Source organism: Gymnoscopelus braueri (genome assembly GCF_963280865.1).
Source record: "Gymnoscopelus braueri genome assembly, chromosome: 13".
In the NCBI taxonomy this organism is placed as follows: Eukaryota; Metazoa; Chordata; class Actinopteri; order Myctophiformes; family Myctophidae; genus Gymnoscopelus; species Gymnoscopelus braueri.
The window spans coordinates 41808718-41825140 of record NC_137615.1 but is presented as its reverse complement, the minus strand read 5'-3'; the positions used below and the strand labels follow the sequence as shown (position 1 = coordinate 41825140).

Here is a 16423-nt window from a genome sequence, read left to right as displayed (position 1 = left end):
GGGTACCTTTAAGAAATCTCTGCAACTTCTAAGCGACGAGATATTTGCCCGAGACCAGATAGTGGTAGCCGCGAGTACGAGAGAGAGTGGTTTGAGCGTCAAGGGACCCTGGATTCCGCCTTCCCAAATACAAAAAAGGTAAACAGGGTCCCGAAAGGGGCTATGTCCACTCTAATCATAGAGTGGACATTGATTGTTCTCCTTTACAATGTACACATTTTGTCACATACCAATGGTGGAGACAGCAAAGTAATTTAAGTCACCGCCACTGGCCTGCTCATCAGAAGCAGTTCAGGGTTCAGTGTCTTGTTCAAGGTTGTTTCTACACACAGTATCAGGAGGAGGAGTGTTTTTCACCATGATGCAGAAGAGGACATCGCCACCATAGATATCGAAACCTAGACACGCACTTCATTGGCCTCTGCAGTTCATTGGAGCGACCTGTATCGCGGCCACCATTTTGGAGAAGGCAAGCTGCCACTCAAAGTGACTACTGGCCAATCACAGCGTGTTGACTACTGGCCAATCACAGCGTTCACAGCGTGTTGACTACTGGCCAATCACAGTGCGTCTTTTCCGGGACTTGTCAGAATCTAGCCGAGACTTATAATGCAGTGGTTCTCAACCAGTGGTCCTTGAGGGGGTTCCAGCTAAATGATGGAGAGTTGATAACAACTTCCTCACATTTTCTTTCCAACATCATCAGGTTGAGGTCTGGTTTGGCATCGACAGAACTCATCCACCTTTGTGAAATGAATACAGAAAGGATATAAAAAAGTCACTTAATGTATTCGATCCAGGATTGTTAATAAGTGCAATCAAACAACACAAAGAAATTAAAGAATACCTTTGTAAATGTACGTGGATGGGGGAGCTTCAAATGTAGAGTGTTTCTCAGGTAGTTGTAAGCTTTTGGACCATGGATGAGGAGAGTGAGGGCAGACGCTCTCTGGTCCTTTGTGTACTCATGGCCCTGCTTTGACAAGCGGGCCATCGTCGGCACATCTGAAATTCAGTTAGCACAAACTAATTAGGAAGTCCCCTTGAAATGATAACTAACTCTAACAGGTCTAATAAAGTCTGACCAGAAGATATACATTTTCATCATTAATGAGGTTCTTCTCCCTCCACGAGATTTGTCACCTTCTTCTTTGCGCACTGTTCTCTGATCTTGGCGTTCCTCAGCTCTCGCTTCAGCGTCTCCACTCTAGCCATGGCTTCTCTAAGTTTGGCCTTTAGACCATCAAGAGAATCAGGCAACGCATAGAAGTGATCCTAGTAGGAAGGACGAAAATGTACGATCAGTCAGATGACATACATCACCCATCTCAATACCAATGACAACATCATTTCACTGTGTTAACAAATATGAGTGCATCTGAAAACAGTGACAGCGGTCATATGACCATGACCTTGATGGTCACAGCTGCTTTGGATATAGCCACTACAAATACTCACAACATTATGAGTTTTAGTCTGTTTGGAACGCTGAGGACCATTCACTGACAGGCTCTCTTCAGCTTTCCTTGAGGATTCATGTGGATGAGTTTTGGTCTCTTGGGAATGCTGAGGACCATTCTCGGTCTCTTGGGAATGCTGAGGACCATTCTCGGTCTCTTGGGAATGCCATTCAGACAGGCTCAACACATAGGAGTTATTCTAGTAGGTAGAAGGACAAAAATGTTATAAGTGACGTTCATATGACATCACTCTCAATTTGGTGGCAAGCTAATACAATGTACGATCAGTCAGATGACATACGTCACCCGTCTCAAACCCAATAGGCCGTGGGCCGAGTGCCTCTATCTGCTTTAGTTTTTGAGTTGGTTGATCCCCATCAAGGAACTGGCTAATTTTTTAGTATTGTGTAGATTAATTGTTTATGAACACATTATCAAATGTTTCCAACCTGAAAAGTTGCTCCAGAATAATAAAACTTAGATATAATATCACAAACTAAACATTACTTATTTTCACAAACCTGGCAACCCCATGTGAAGTATAATGCTGTTGGGGTTGGGGAATGCTGAGAACCATTCTCGGTCTCTTGGGAATGCTGAGGACCATTCTCGGTCTCTTGGGAATGCTGAGGAGCATTCTCTGTCTCTTGGGAATGCCATTCAGACAGGCTCAACACATAGGAGTGATCCTAGTAGGTAGAAGGACAAAAATGTTGTAAGTGACATTCATATGACATCACTCTCAATTTGGTGGCAAGCTAATACAATGTACGATCAGTCAGATGAAAACAGTGACAGATGTTTGTATATGACTGTGACCTTGATGCTCACAGCTGCTTTGGATATAGCCACTACAAATACTCACAACAATATGAGTTTTAGTCTCTTGGGAACGTTGAGGACCATTCACTGACAGGCTCTCTTCAGCTTTCCTTGAGGTTGGTGTGGTCTTGCTTTTTACTGCCTAAAATGTAAGAAACATGACTTAAAACAGTTCAGAAAGAAGGACAAAATAAAACTGTTAGGCAGTGTGATATTGACTAGCCATCAAATGCTTACATAATACATACACATACTGTATGAATTCTGCTTATAGCCTAATGATACACTTACTGTTTGAAGAGGAGTTGGGAAGCTGAAAACAGATGGTATAGTTCCTTCTCTAAGCCGGACAATTTGACCACACCTGTCAAAGTCCTGCGGCTTGAAGTGTGCGCTGCAGAGCACGGAGGCGCTAGTGGCAGAAAAACCTTTCCTTCGCAGAGCAACTTCCCATTGCTTTTTCTTCATTGTTGGGAACCTTCAAAGAGTGAGAAAAGTTACCAGGACATGAAAAGAAGTGTCTACACCAACATATCCACCACTTAAACCCTGTGTATTTTCAGTTGACCGTGTATTTAGTTGACTGAGTCAGTCTCTACACTGACCATTTTTGCTGAAGCCCATCTACAAGCTCACAACGTCCCAACTACCTTGTAGATCTGCTGTTTTTGCGGAATGTTCACCCCAGTATAGGGATGCTGGGGACCTGGGTTCATGTAATTAGGAAACTGACATCTTTCTAATATTGTTATTAGGGTTACTGACAATCACCTAATTTGCATATGTATTTATGATGCACGAAATATTTCACTTGAGTATAAACCTTGTCAACTGTAACAGACCCTTTTGTGTACCAACACCAATAACTGATTTAATGTATGCATGCCCCCCCCACTGTTTACTGTACATATACTGTACAAGCTAGCTTGCCAAAAAAAATTACCCCCCAATGTTTGTGTGTAAATACATTTGTACTGCTCCTAGTGTTGATGATGTCTTGTATATTGTACGTTTTTAAATGTCTTGATTGAATTGAATACACAGTAGCAAAATGGAAACAAGCCCTCAGGGCTTTTTGTGTTATCCTTATTGTATAATCGTACCACTGTACAATTTGCAAACTGATAATAAAATATTAAATCAATAAAAAAATCGGTTAAGAACATGATTTAATCATGGCCAAATACAACCAAAAAACAAGTGTTCAATCTTACCTGTGAAAAGTGATGCCCCGCGATACATTTTCCACAGTGCGTCTGTTTCTACAGCCCCAAGCTGAACACGAAACGACCATGTCTCTGGGAACCTGTTTAAACTGCAGTAAAAGCCGATTTATTATTTCACAAATCCAGAGTGTGGAGTTTGCCAAGTTCCAACTAACTGCCTCTTAAAAATGACAACTTTGTTTTTTTCACAACCAAGGTTTATGTTTTAGCTTGTAATTAAAGTAAATAAAAGAGTGTTAAAATATTTTCATTTACTGCTTTCTATAGTTTTAGCAATTTTCACGATCTTTCTTACAGCATATATAGCCTGGCGATTACTTTATTATTATTTACAGTAGCTCTTCTAGCCCCCAATAAGTCATATCTTGCCATCAAAGACCACGGGACCAGTTTTTTTATTGTGTAAAAGACATATTTAACCATCTGCCCGAATGCCCCCGCCCACTGTAAAAAAGATCGCGAAAATTGCTAAAACTATAGAAAGCAGTAAAAAAAAAAGTAACACTCACCTTTTATTTACTTTAATTACAAGCTAAAACATAAATGTAGAAAAACAAAGTTGTCCTTTAAAGGGTTATAGTGGGGTGCCAGGACACTCAGTCATTTCAAATTCATGTGAAAGTTAATTTTTCACTTCTAATTTGTAGATAATGGTCTATAGAACAATTTGGCTCGAAGATATATGAACCAGATTGAAAAAAAAATATTGTTTTTGCCCCATTTCCAAAATGGCCAAAATCGGAATTATGATGTTTTGATAAATGTCTTAATTTGCTTTTATTTTATTTTTTATTGCTATATCAAGTCAATACTGTGTGAGGAATCAACTGGAGTTAAAAATATTGATGTTTTGAATATTCTGGTATGGGAAAAAAATTAAGATGGCTGCCATTTACATTGAATTACTTCAAATTGCACCTAACTTCTATTAGCCCTGGACAGTCAGTAATTTCAAGTTGTTGTGAAAGTTTAGTTTTCACTTCTAATTTGAAGATAAGGGTATATAGAACAATTTTAGTTTGAGTGTCAAGAAACCAGATTGAAATGTTTTTGTTTTTTTTACCGATTTTCCAAAATGGCAACAATCGAAATTAGTCTACATGTAGGTCAGATTTCCAAAAATCTTAACCCTGAAAGCAAATTGTGTTCATTTATGGCATACATGGTTTTAGGGGTAATAAGGGGTGCTGGATCCAAATCAGAATGGCTCAGAAATGGCTGATAATTGCTCAAAATTGAACATTTTAAGATGGCGGCCACCACTATGCTGAAATATATTTAAAACAACATATACTTTTGACTAAACCAGGTATAAACTGGATTGCATTTTGCTTTATTGGGTTTTCATATGGGGAATGCAATGGCATATTTAGAGATCAAATGTGAGGAAAGTGCTTATATTGGGTAAATTGTCATTTATTGTGAATAGGTTTTCCAACCAACTTTATCCCATGACTTTATGACATATCTGCTGTACAATAAGTACTTACAATATATGGATTTGAAAAGCTCCTGACCTGGGGATTGAGCTGGGCCATCAGGTGTATAGGGAAGATGGGCTACTCAGTGGGGATACAGTGAAGAGACATGGCCTATTATGGGCCAGGGTGTGAAGGTTGGTGCAAAGCTATCAGAACCCACTGTCTGGATGAGTGTAACAGGGCTATCAGGGTAGAGAGGGTATGGAGTGGGTGGTGGGTTTGGAGGTAATAGGGGGTCTGGTTTATGAGTTTAGTGAGTCTAGGATGCCCCTCAGGTGGGTAAAGGGGAGTATGGGGGTCACTGGATAGATCCCTGGGCACTTGGAGCATGGAAGATCAAAGTTATGGGGACCAAGAAAGCACTCCATCGGCTGATTCCCTTGCCAAATAAATAATCTGTTGAGTGGGGCACTTGTGAGCCCAGGAGGAGTGCTCATAGCCGGTTAGAGAGAGTGTTGATATGTGAGTCGGTTGCTGGTGATGGTGGTTCTACGAACTCCATGTCACCACATGGCTATGCGTATGGCCGACAGGGGTGTCCCTATGTCGGTCTGGATCACTGGATACGTTCATCCCAAGTGGACCTCCATGCGGATCGGCTGGCTCTTCCTATGCCCAAGATAGGTGCTCGTGGGCAGACATAGGTAGCGATGCAGGTCAGTCCCCAGTGGTGTCAGGCAGACAAGGATATCCCTATGTCAGACTGGCTCACAGGAGAGTCTGGTTGTTTCTAAGTAATATTACCAGTGGTCATCAGTGACTTATCATTATGGCATGGGCTGTAACAGGTGAATACAGAAAGCAATGCTTGTCTGTCCGATAGCAGCAGGGACATGGCCCCTTGTGGGCCTGGAGGTTGGTTACACTAGGATCATATGGAGGAGAATGGAGCACAGGGCATCATGGACTGTTCACCTTTCCCCTATAGCTGTTAAAAAGCTCCAGATAAAAAGCAACAAGCAAAGGTAAACCCTATCCCTGCTACACTCCGCCTCTACCCGTTCCAAGACACCCAGTAGACACTGTATGTTATGACAGTTCTGCACTGATCTCCACACCCTCTCCATGCCCATAAGGGGCCATGCCTCTTCACTGTATCCCCACTGATGAGCCCATCCAACTTATACCCTTAATGGCCCTGCTCAGCCCTCGAATCTGGAGCTTATCAAAACTGTACAGGGGAGAAGGGGGACAACCCAGGACTCCCTGGACTTCCAGCTGTCACAGGTTCCCTTAGGCCTAATTTGTTCCAAATTGTTTGTAATATCCCCTATAAATGACAATTTTCCCAATATACGTTTTAAACACGTTCCTCAACATTTGATCTCAAATCAGAATATGGGATTGGATTCCCCATATGAAAACCTAAAAAGCTAAATTCAATCAAGTTTCTGCCTTGTGTAGTCAAAAATATGTTTTACGTAATATATTTCAGCATAGTGGTGGCCGCCATCTTTAAATGGTCAATTTTGAGCTGGGCATACAGCAGATTTGGATTCAGCACCACTTAATACCCCAAAAAACATGTATGCCATATATTAATAGAAATCCTGCCTATATTGAAAGACATTTAACATGCTGTTCTGGAATGATTTATCTTAAAATGGAAAGTAATACTACTAATAATTATAATGATAATAATGTACATAGCAAGACACTGTAATGTTAGTTATTCAAGTAGATAGATGGGTAGTGGAGACAAAAATGGAAATGAATGCTATTCCGACACATACTGTACGTTAGCGCATAGACCTCTTCTGACAATTCTTGTGGAAATGTGCAGATAGAAATATTGCTTCTTTGGGAAATATGTGTGAAGTACCAGTTGCTACTCCTGATCCTGAATCCATAGATACCTCATTATGTTCATATTGGATAATCCAATCAAAAGTTATAACAGTTCCCATATTGTTCTATGGCTGGTGTGGGGTTGGGAACCGCTGACACCCCCTAGAGGCCATTTTCTTTATCTGAGTGCTTGACACATGAACAAGAAATGTTCTATAGACCCTTAACTTCAATTTAGTAGTGAAAACGAACCTTTCACATCAATTTGAAATTAAAACAACAAATTACCCCTACTATATCTATTTTTGACGATATGCGCCAATACTGGAAAATGAAAATGATTCTATGGGTAATATGCTTGAAGTACCAACTGCTACTCCTGATCCTGTATCCATTCATATCTCATATGTTCAGATCGGATAATCCAATCAAAAGTTACAACAGTTAACATATTTAGCTAGGGCTGGCATCTGCCGGCGCCCCCTAGAGGCACATTTTTTATCTGGGTGAAAATATCTTCGACCAGAATTGTTTTATAGACCCTTACCTTCAAATTAGTAGTGAAAACGAAACTTTCACAAGAATCGGAAATGAAAATTAAAAATTGCATTGACACAGAACCCCACTATTAAGAGCTGGGTTACAAAAAGACCCGCACCCCCTGATTGACCAACCAAACGTCCCATCATTACATTACATCATCATCATAGTCATTTAGCAGACACGTTTATCCAAAGCGACTTACAATAAGTGCATTCAACATAGGCAAGACAACTACTAATCACCAAATTAGGCTATAATTAATCCAATTAATTAGGCCAAGTTATAGCTTAAATAAGCTATAACTAGGCTAAGTTTGAACTTCAGGAAAGTGTGAGGTGGTGCAACCATAGAGTTAAAAATAAGGGTGCAACTGGCTCCTGAAGTCTTAAGTGCATTCTCTTCTAAACATTAAGCAACTAAGGTAAGCGCTAAGGTATAAGTGCAATATATCAGCTACCTACCTTCTTAAACAGATGAGACCAATAGGAAAATCAGATGAGCAAGAGCTTAAACAAATAAGTGTATCAAATAAACAAGAGCTCGTCGATGCTTGCCTTCTCTAAAATGGCGCATGAAATACAGACGCCTTAGAACCGGAAGAGGCGTCTACCTTTATATGTCTATGGCCACGACCGTCTGCTATCCGGGCGAACGGGCGTACATTTCATGTATTCCAGATACACAGCCAAATAGATAGATCATGTGTAGTATCTAGAATGAAATGTAATATCACAGCTATTAGTCTAAAAAACAACAAAAACGATGTTTTGTTTTGTTTTAACCACAAATACCACTTAGCTCGTTTAATGTCATTCCATCATATTTATAGTTCCACGAACAGGCCGGAACTGCCATAAACTTTTACATCGGACTGTTTTGAGAGACGAACTTGCTCAGCCTTCAAAATAAAACAAAGCATGTGTCCCCAGCGTTATATACCTCTATGGTCCCCAGTCCCCAGCTTTTTTTTTTTTTTAACTAAGTGGGCATATTGCTTTGTGTTTTGAGGATACGTTTTTTTATTTTCATTACCACCATTCAATATAAATGTGTCAATATAAATGACGCCGTAAACAAGATTTGGGTTTACTAAGTTTACAGTCTATGATTGGTTTTAATCAATTCTATGGTTTTAATTTGAAACTACTTGACCGGATAAAGTTGTACGTCGTTTCCTGTGGACAAGACTCGCAGTTAAACAAACATCAACGCTTCAGATTCTGTTTGTTTCTCTGATTTAAGCGGTAGGTTATTAATAAAATGTATTTATTCTTATTAGGATGTGTGTTGGGGGGTCCCGTGTTCACATGGGAGGTAGGTGAAGGCGAGGTACATGATGTCTAGTTAGCTCTCTGGTCCATCATGTGAACCATGGCTAGTCTTGATCCAAGGCTAGCTATGGACCAGAGCTACTGTCTTATAAAAACATGGCCAGTTCTCTCCAAACAAGTGGTGCTGAGCGATATGGACAAAATCAAATAACACGACATTTTTTGGAAATACAACGATATTGATATTGTGACAATATTGTGGAGATTCTTGTCATTTCGGAGTTAGTTAGCTTTGGTTCCTAGAAGGCCCAGTGGGCACCTCAATGTTAACATTTTAATTTGCTGCTTTTTCCTAAATGTAAAATAATAATTATGTATAGCTTTGGAAAATGATTGGAAATAATGTAAAGTACATATGATTTGAACATGCATCATTATCAAAGCCCTGGATCAAGCCCTGGATCAAGATCAAGATGGCCAGTCTTGTATTAAGGCTGTATCAGACCTAAATTTACCATCCAAAATGTCTTGTTTATTCCGAAATGACTAGTTGGCATTAGTAGAAATATTGGGCCTTAAATGCAATGAAAACAAATATTATATGTATTTGGCCCCTCATTTATAAAATAAATGATAATATACAATGTAAAATACAGAATAAAAAAGATATATATAAAAAAGTAAGGTTCACAGAAATAGCCTACCAGGTGCCCACTGTTGCAGTTACCAAGTTACTGTACTGTAATTCAACCTTTAAAAGCATGAAAAGAACACTGCCATATCACGATATATTACAATATCCGAAATGCTAGACAATGTCAAGTCTTATATCATGATATTGATATGTCAATATATTACCCAGCCCTACAAACAAGACATTTCTAACTGACCTTTTACTGTTGAATGTCCTCCAGAGTGACAATGACTCGTCATGGGAAGAATTGCACGGCTGGAGCAGTTTACACGTACCACGAGAAGAGGAAAGACACGGGTGAGACAGGCGCTAGGGTTGTCACCATCATGGCATTTTACCTGACGATTAATTGTGATTAACGTGTGATAATTGTGTTTGTGTTTTTGGCATTGAACATTGTAAACTACATATAAAAACAACATTTTTGTTTGGCTTTTAGGCTTTGTAAACAATAAATCCACTGGGCAGATATGACAAATAACTTAAATAAATTACTGACACATTTAATAACTTTATACTTTCAAAATGTAGGAAATGGATAAGCGGAAATAGCAGATCTACATGCCCACAACACATTTTTGTTTTTCTTGTATTGTATGATGAACATTTTGCAACATGGAAACTATTATGGTGATTATGCGATATAATTGCGATGATCTCAAATAATTAGGCGATTATGTAATAATTGTGACCGGCCTAACAGGCGCATAGTGAAGTTTAACCTCACCAGTAACGTCAGCTTACAGCTCAAAGTTTGCAAACTGTGTGTTACAAATGGGAAACATGTACAACCTGTTTTGGGAGAACATGGATCAATATTTTGTAATGTCCTGTAAATGGGACAAACCGTTGCAGCATTTGTAGCCTACATGTGGCCTGTTTTAAATGTTGCTAGCAGTATGATGTTAGAGTAACTATTGGTACAAATGAAATGCACGCTCCATTTAGTTGTCCAGCTGTCATTGAGAGCTTAGACAGAGCTTCAGGATTGTTGACGTTGTAACAGTTGCAATTTGCATATGGTCTTGGATATTAGGGCCCTACATTATATCAGAAAGCAATTTTGGTTTTCTAAATATTACAATAGTAAACCATGCATACGGCCTTTTGTACATAATTCATCAAACTTGCAAATTGTTCCAACGGTGCAGATGAGAAAGTACGGTGACCAACTTTTCAATGTGCACCCGGAAATGAATCTGTTTGCAGTCCAAGGATCTTACACAGCACCAGCTCAGTTGACCATTGTCATTCAATGTGTGGAGTCTGCCAGTGACTTGACTAAAACTTAACTTACACTCCATTGCGCTAGGGTGTTGCACGCCAAAAAGAACCGAGCTAACAAGTTATTTTTGCCATCGTACTAATGGAATATAAGTTAAGACTTAAGTTAACATTCCTATGATCTCCTTTCCAGCTGCATCTGGCTACGGAACACAGAGCTTGCGACTGGGCAAAGATGCAATCAAGGACTTTGACTGCTGTTGTCTCTCTCTCCAGCCCTGCCGAGACCCTGTGCTGACGTATGTTCCACTTTTTTTAACCTGCTCACATTGTATGTCTGCTCTGGCTTTCTGCTCATGTTTTTCTCTTTGTTGGCATCTTCAGTCCAGATGGCTACTTGTATGAGAAGCAGGCCATCCTGGAATACATGCTTCACCAGAAGACCGAGATCGCCAAGAAAATGAAGGTAAGATCTGGTCCCCTTGGTTATTTTGGAGGGAGGGAGGGGGTGAAGTGTTTGCAGACAGACATGTTTCATTCCTCTTGGGATAAACTCTTAATCCTTAGTTGAAATAATTTGTCCGCTCAGAAGATCCTTTTCATATGCCCTTCTCTCTCTACTGTTCCACGTACAATAATGCAGACATTTAAAAACAAAAAAAGATACATTGTGCTGTTGAGTAGAGGGATCACAGTTTGAGTCTTGCCAGGGGCAAAATATTGAACTACTATACAGTATATCTCTATGTGAATATCAGTAACATATACTCCAATAGGGATAATGATTGGGCATAGTGTGAGCTTGATGCAGTGCTCCACAATAATATCTTCAGTGTTAATGTATGCATTTCTAACTGAGTGCAAATTTAACCAAATGGACCCTTATGGTTACATTTGTACAGTTTGAGTTAAATGTTAAATGAACACAGCATTTTACTGTATATTATTTTGTCATTAAGTGATTGATGCTACATCCATCCATATGTTTTCTTTCTTGTCAGGCATTTGAGAAACAGAAGCAGACTCAGAAGAGTGACAGTCGCCTTGAGTCCAAGTCAGAGGAGCGAGAGAGAGCTGAGAAGTTCAAGACCAGGGAGAACAGCATTGTGTCCAAACCCATCAACCCTTTCACTTCTGGTAAGTGTGTGTGTGTGCGTGCAGGTGTGTGTCCATCTGTACCTGTCTGTACCTGTCTGTTTGCATGCATTCGTTTAGTGTGTCATACAAAGGTGCACGCTAATCGTACACCTTGAAGTAAAGTAGATGCATTTTTGGAAGTATGCATGAGTCTCTCTGTCCCCAATAACTCTGTATAAGGGAGTAAGTATAAAGCCCATTTACTTTCCCTTTACATACAGTACATACATGTCCATTTCAAATGATCTAACCATCACTGGTCACATCATTTCCATGTGTCCTTTACATTGGCATGAATTTAAGCAATATATCCACTAGAGGGCAGCTGGGAGTCAAACATTTTCAGACAACAAACATGGTGACAGTCAAGTCGTTTGTAATAATGTACTGTACCTGTTAAGACTTAGCTGTTCTGTAATACCTGTACCTGTGCCCAGGCTAAGTGACATTATATATGTTTAAAAGTACTCAACTTACACAAACTCCACCCAAAAAGTTTCAGCATTTTAAAGTCGTCGTCGTGTCTCGCTTGAACTACAGTACATGTAGTTCTGGATCGTTGCTGTCGGGCAGAAATCTCTTATCTCCATTTTCTAACTTTAGTGTTTTTTTATCTGCTACTTGAGCTATTTTTGAATATATGGGCTTTTTAGAGGTCTTTACAACTACTTTACTAGGCATTATTACGCAGCCTAGTAAAGAGAGACTTGAAAGAGCGGTTTGAGAGGATGATGTGATGAAGATCTGTAGGCCAGACTGGAACCTTTCACACTGAAATGGTTGTGTGTGTTCCCTGTCCAGTCCAGGCCAAAGAAGGCCAGAGCGCTGACAGCTCCGCGGCAGCTGATTCGTCGTCGGCAGTAGCAGGATCTAGCTCCGCCCAGACTCTCCCCTGCTTCTGGGTCCCCTCTCTGACACCAGAGGCCAAACCCACCCTGCTGAAGAAACCCGTGAGTCCACTCTCTCGCACAGGCAGACAGCTCAATCCTCCACACCACAAAAGCAGCCAGACGTTGATTCTTTGTTTCCAATCGGCTTTCTGTTTTGAATGAAAAGATGAGAATGCAGTTGTACTTCTGAAACAGCACTCCAATGACCTTATTCACTCAGATGCCATTTCACTCATCCCACAATGGCAACCATGTGAATTCGATCAATGTACATTTGTCTCACCCTTTTGCTGTGTGTATACCTTATTTGTATGACTGTGCACAAGGGTATTTCAGGTTCAGCCACCTTTTGTGATTTTGCTTCCAAATGTTCATGTCATGGTGTTCCTGCTCTGTTTGTCCTGTGTGCCTCTCTTATCATTGTTAAAGGTCACATTGTCCCATTTGGAGAACCTCCATAAAACTGAACTGTTAGTGTACTTGTAGTAGTACACCCCATTACTAGTACTAGTGTACTTTTAGTTTACTACTAGTGTTACATCCAAATGTAAAAAAAATAAGAAGCTTTATTTTACATTCTAACAACCTGTAGTCTCATGTTACGTCCGTTTGCCAAATAGCTTCTTCACTTACAAAACAGAAACTGCATTATTTTACATTCTAACAACCTGTAGTCTCATGTTACGTCCGTTTGCCAAATAGCTTCTTTACTTTACTACTGACTACAAATGCACAGTAAAGTCCTCAATGTTAATTTAAGTCAGTGGCTGTGTAAATGGAACCAAATGGACCCTTATGGGGCCATTTGGTTCCATTTATACACCCTCAGAGTTAAAGTAACACAGGATTTCACTTTGTAGAAGTGAGACTATGTTGAACCTTTTTACTTTTCTCTAGACATCACCCAACTGATATTTTGTCCCTTCTGTCTCCCTGGCTGTCAGAGTAAGACCGTATTCTGTCCCATGTCGGGACGTCCCATCAAGATGAATGAACTGATCACAGTGCGCTTCATCGCCGTGGACCCCAGCCTGGACCGAGTGGCCCTGATCACAAAGCAGGTCAGTGGCATGGCACTTAATCACACTCATTCATAATGCGTCAATGTTATTTACAAACAGTGATGCGGCAGCTCCAACCTGCTGACATGAATCCAGTATGGTTATTATTTATTACTGGTTCCCTTGCTATTTTGATTCCCTTATTACATTTATCAGGAAAACTTTGGTTTTAGTGAAGCATTTGGTTAGTTTAGTTTTTGCGCGTATAATTGCTGCATAAAGAGGATATCCGACAAACCCAGCTTTTGTTTTGTATCTCCTTTTAAGTGAATTAAATCAGAGAACAACACATTTACTAGATTAGATATGACCAACAGAAAAGGTTCTAATAATCATTAATAAACAAACAGCCTTACAAGATGGGAAGTGGACTTTCAATTTCAAGGTTACCTTTAATAGTTTGGACTTTCTGAACAGTGTACTTGCCATAGTTTGAGGATATGTTGTGGTCCAAATATATTTTTATGGTGCGATGTTCTTGTCTCTCCTTAGGAGAGGTATATGTGTGCTGTAACCAAAGACATTCTGGGCAACAGTGTCCCTTGTGCCGTTCTCAGACCATCGTAAGTAACCACCATTTCTATCTTCCCTCACTCATTCATTATCTCACCCACTAATCACACAGGGCTACCAGGAATCCCTACATAACACACAGGTGTTCTTATTTGAGTTGCATTTGCTTTTAATCTTGAACTATGATGTCATCGTCTGTGTGTTGCAGTAGATTGTCATAAGCTCACATTTAAAGAATATGGATGCTGGGGTTTAAGTGGTCAAAGATCACAAGTCCCAGTTGTGTCTGTGCCTTTTGTGTTACATGCATTAACTGTTTTGAGCCACCAGGAGGCTCTCTAGGTTATACGTTTGATGAGAGGAATATTTTACACTAGTTCTAAACCGCTCGCTCTTTTCCTTCATGTTGGCTCTGATCCTCTCTACCAGGGGAAGCGTGGTGACTCTGGAGTGTGTGGAGAAATTGATCAAGAAGGACATGATGGATCCCGTCACCGGAGACAAACTCTCAGAGAAGGACATCATACCAATACAACGGGTCAGTACTCTGTGTGTGTGTGTGTGTGTGTGTGTGTGTGTGTGTGTGTGTGTGTGTGTGTGTGTGTGTGTGTGTGTGTGTGTGTGTGTGTGTGTGTGTGTGTGTGTGTGTGTGTGTGTGTGTGTGTGTGTGTGTGTGTGTGTGTGTGTGTGTGTGTTGCATTATATTCTGGTGAGGACGACACATTCTCATGACAATGGAAAGGCCTGGGGATAATAATTGGGTGTAAGAGCTTCAGGCAGGCTACTTGTCAACCAGTAGGTGTCCTACTAGACACCCAGGTCTACATTTCTCAAAGGAAGGGAGACCACCTCCAATCACTGCAGATTGGTAAAAGACCAGTAAAATACTGGTCGTCTTTTACAGTTCCAAAAAATACAAGATGAGATATTTAGCCCTTATTTTATCAGTCTTAGAAGTGATCACGTCAAACGCACATCTAAGATTTGTTTGTTCCCTGAATTGAGCTTGCCTTTTAAGGCAACACTTAAAGCCAGGCACCATACACAGTAAAATCCTTAATGAATCCAAGGATTCAGTACACTCCCTGTACTAAATGGTACAGGGAGTGTACCATTTAGTTAAATCTTTGCACTCTCTTGAGTTAAATAAACTATCTGGATTTGACTGTGCATCATCCCAAGGATGCAAGTAACGTAAAGGCTGCCATAGAAGCTTAATTGAGCCAGGTTCATATTAGTGTGCAGGTGAAGTTTAAAAGTACACATTGATGCTGACCCTCTCTTCTCATCACATTGTGTATGTCAGGGTGGAACCGGGTTCGCGGGCTCCGGCGTGTCCCTCAAAGCCAAAGAGGCCAGACCCGTGATGATGGTTTGAGAGAGCGGGTGGAAAACGGACACCAGGATGACTTTAAGGAGTAGCAACGTTCATTGTTGGACATACAGCAGGACCACAACAGCGGGGCTCACATTAGAGCTGCACGACTATGGCTAAAGTGATAGATTATTTTTGCTTATAATATAATCACAATTGTTAATTACAATTACTGGCAATGATGATTTTTGCTGGGTTTTTTATTTTATCATTTTCTTAATGTCTTTGTTGCTCATTGTGTTAATGGGTGTCATGTTTTTGGTCATACGGCATCTACTGGGCTCCGTGGGTTTATTGAGCCTGATGGATGGAGAGAGATTTTTTTAATGTTCTGTTTAATGTAGTGGTGAGGAGATGAGGGCAAGGTGCAACAGCTAGCCGAATAAATTGTTTGAATGAATTGCCAAGTTTCACGATTTCATAATAGGCTCTGTGCATAACTGTAGTCCCAGGTATCCAAAAGGTGGCATACCCGTTTCAGTTTCCCATAGCTTTATTTGATTGGCTCGGTCTGCTTGTGTAAGAATGCCGATTGCCTCAAATTTGACCAACTACAGTACAAGCTCAAAACCCACCTTCTACTCCTGATGCTTGTAACCCCTGCAGTTGCCAGCTGTATGTCTGCCTGGAGTATTTCTAGCTTAAGTTTATTATGTACAGTATATACCTTGTTTTGTGTGCTGTTTAGCTTTGTGGTATATTTCCAATGACTGGATTCCGTCTTTAATGTTCTTTTCCACAAGTCAGTGGACACTGGACACCTTTTTACCTTTTATGAAAAATAAAGAGACTGAGTGGTCTGTTTTACATTTAATACAGTTGTTGTTAATAAACATACACAGTACAGTATGGTAATACCCACACACATTTCTTGCTTGTTAAAGGGACATTGGTTTATCAAAACTGATGAATGTTGATAAACCTGGAGCTGGTTAAAT

General features: G+C 40.3%; 2 protein-coding genes across 2 annotated transcripts; one reads left to right on the top strand and one right to left on the bottom strand.

Moving 5' to 3' along the window:
* Positions 1-225: 225 nt before the first annotated feature.
* LOC308098050 (uncharacterized protein) lies at positions 226-7859 on the bottom strand. Its single transcript, XM_080446270.1, has 9 exons — positions 7782-7859; positions 3497-3588; positions 2574-2760; positions 2326-2424; positions 1982-2149; positions 1459-1659; positions 1144-1275; positions 848-1005; positions 226-743 (listed from the first exon to the last, which is right to left on the bottom strand). The coding sequence occupies exons 2-8, from the start codon at positions 3574-3576 to the stop codon at positions 895-897; spliced, it is 978 nt and encodes a 325-aa protein (XP_080302396.1). The 5' UTR covers positions 3577-3588; positions 7782-7859; the 3' UTR covers positions 226-743; positions 848-894.
* Positions 7860-8477: 618 nt separating this feature from the next.
* nosip (nitric oxide synthase interacting protein) lies at positions 8478-16299 on the top strand. The gene is made up of 10 exons (XM_080446921.1): positions 8478-8564; positions 9506-9582; positions 10703-10808; positions 10894-10975; positions 11511-11646; positions 12448-12596; positions 13481-13597; positions 14090-14160; positions 14540-14648; positions 15417-16299. The coding sequence occupies exons 2-10, from the start codon at positions 9513-9515 to the stop codon at positions 15486-15488; spliced, it is 912 nt and encodes a 303-aa protein (XP_080303047.1). The 5' UTR covers positions 8478-8564; positions 9506-9512; the 3' UTR covers positions 15489-16299.
* Positions 16300-16423: the final 124 nt, after the last annotated feature.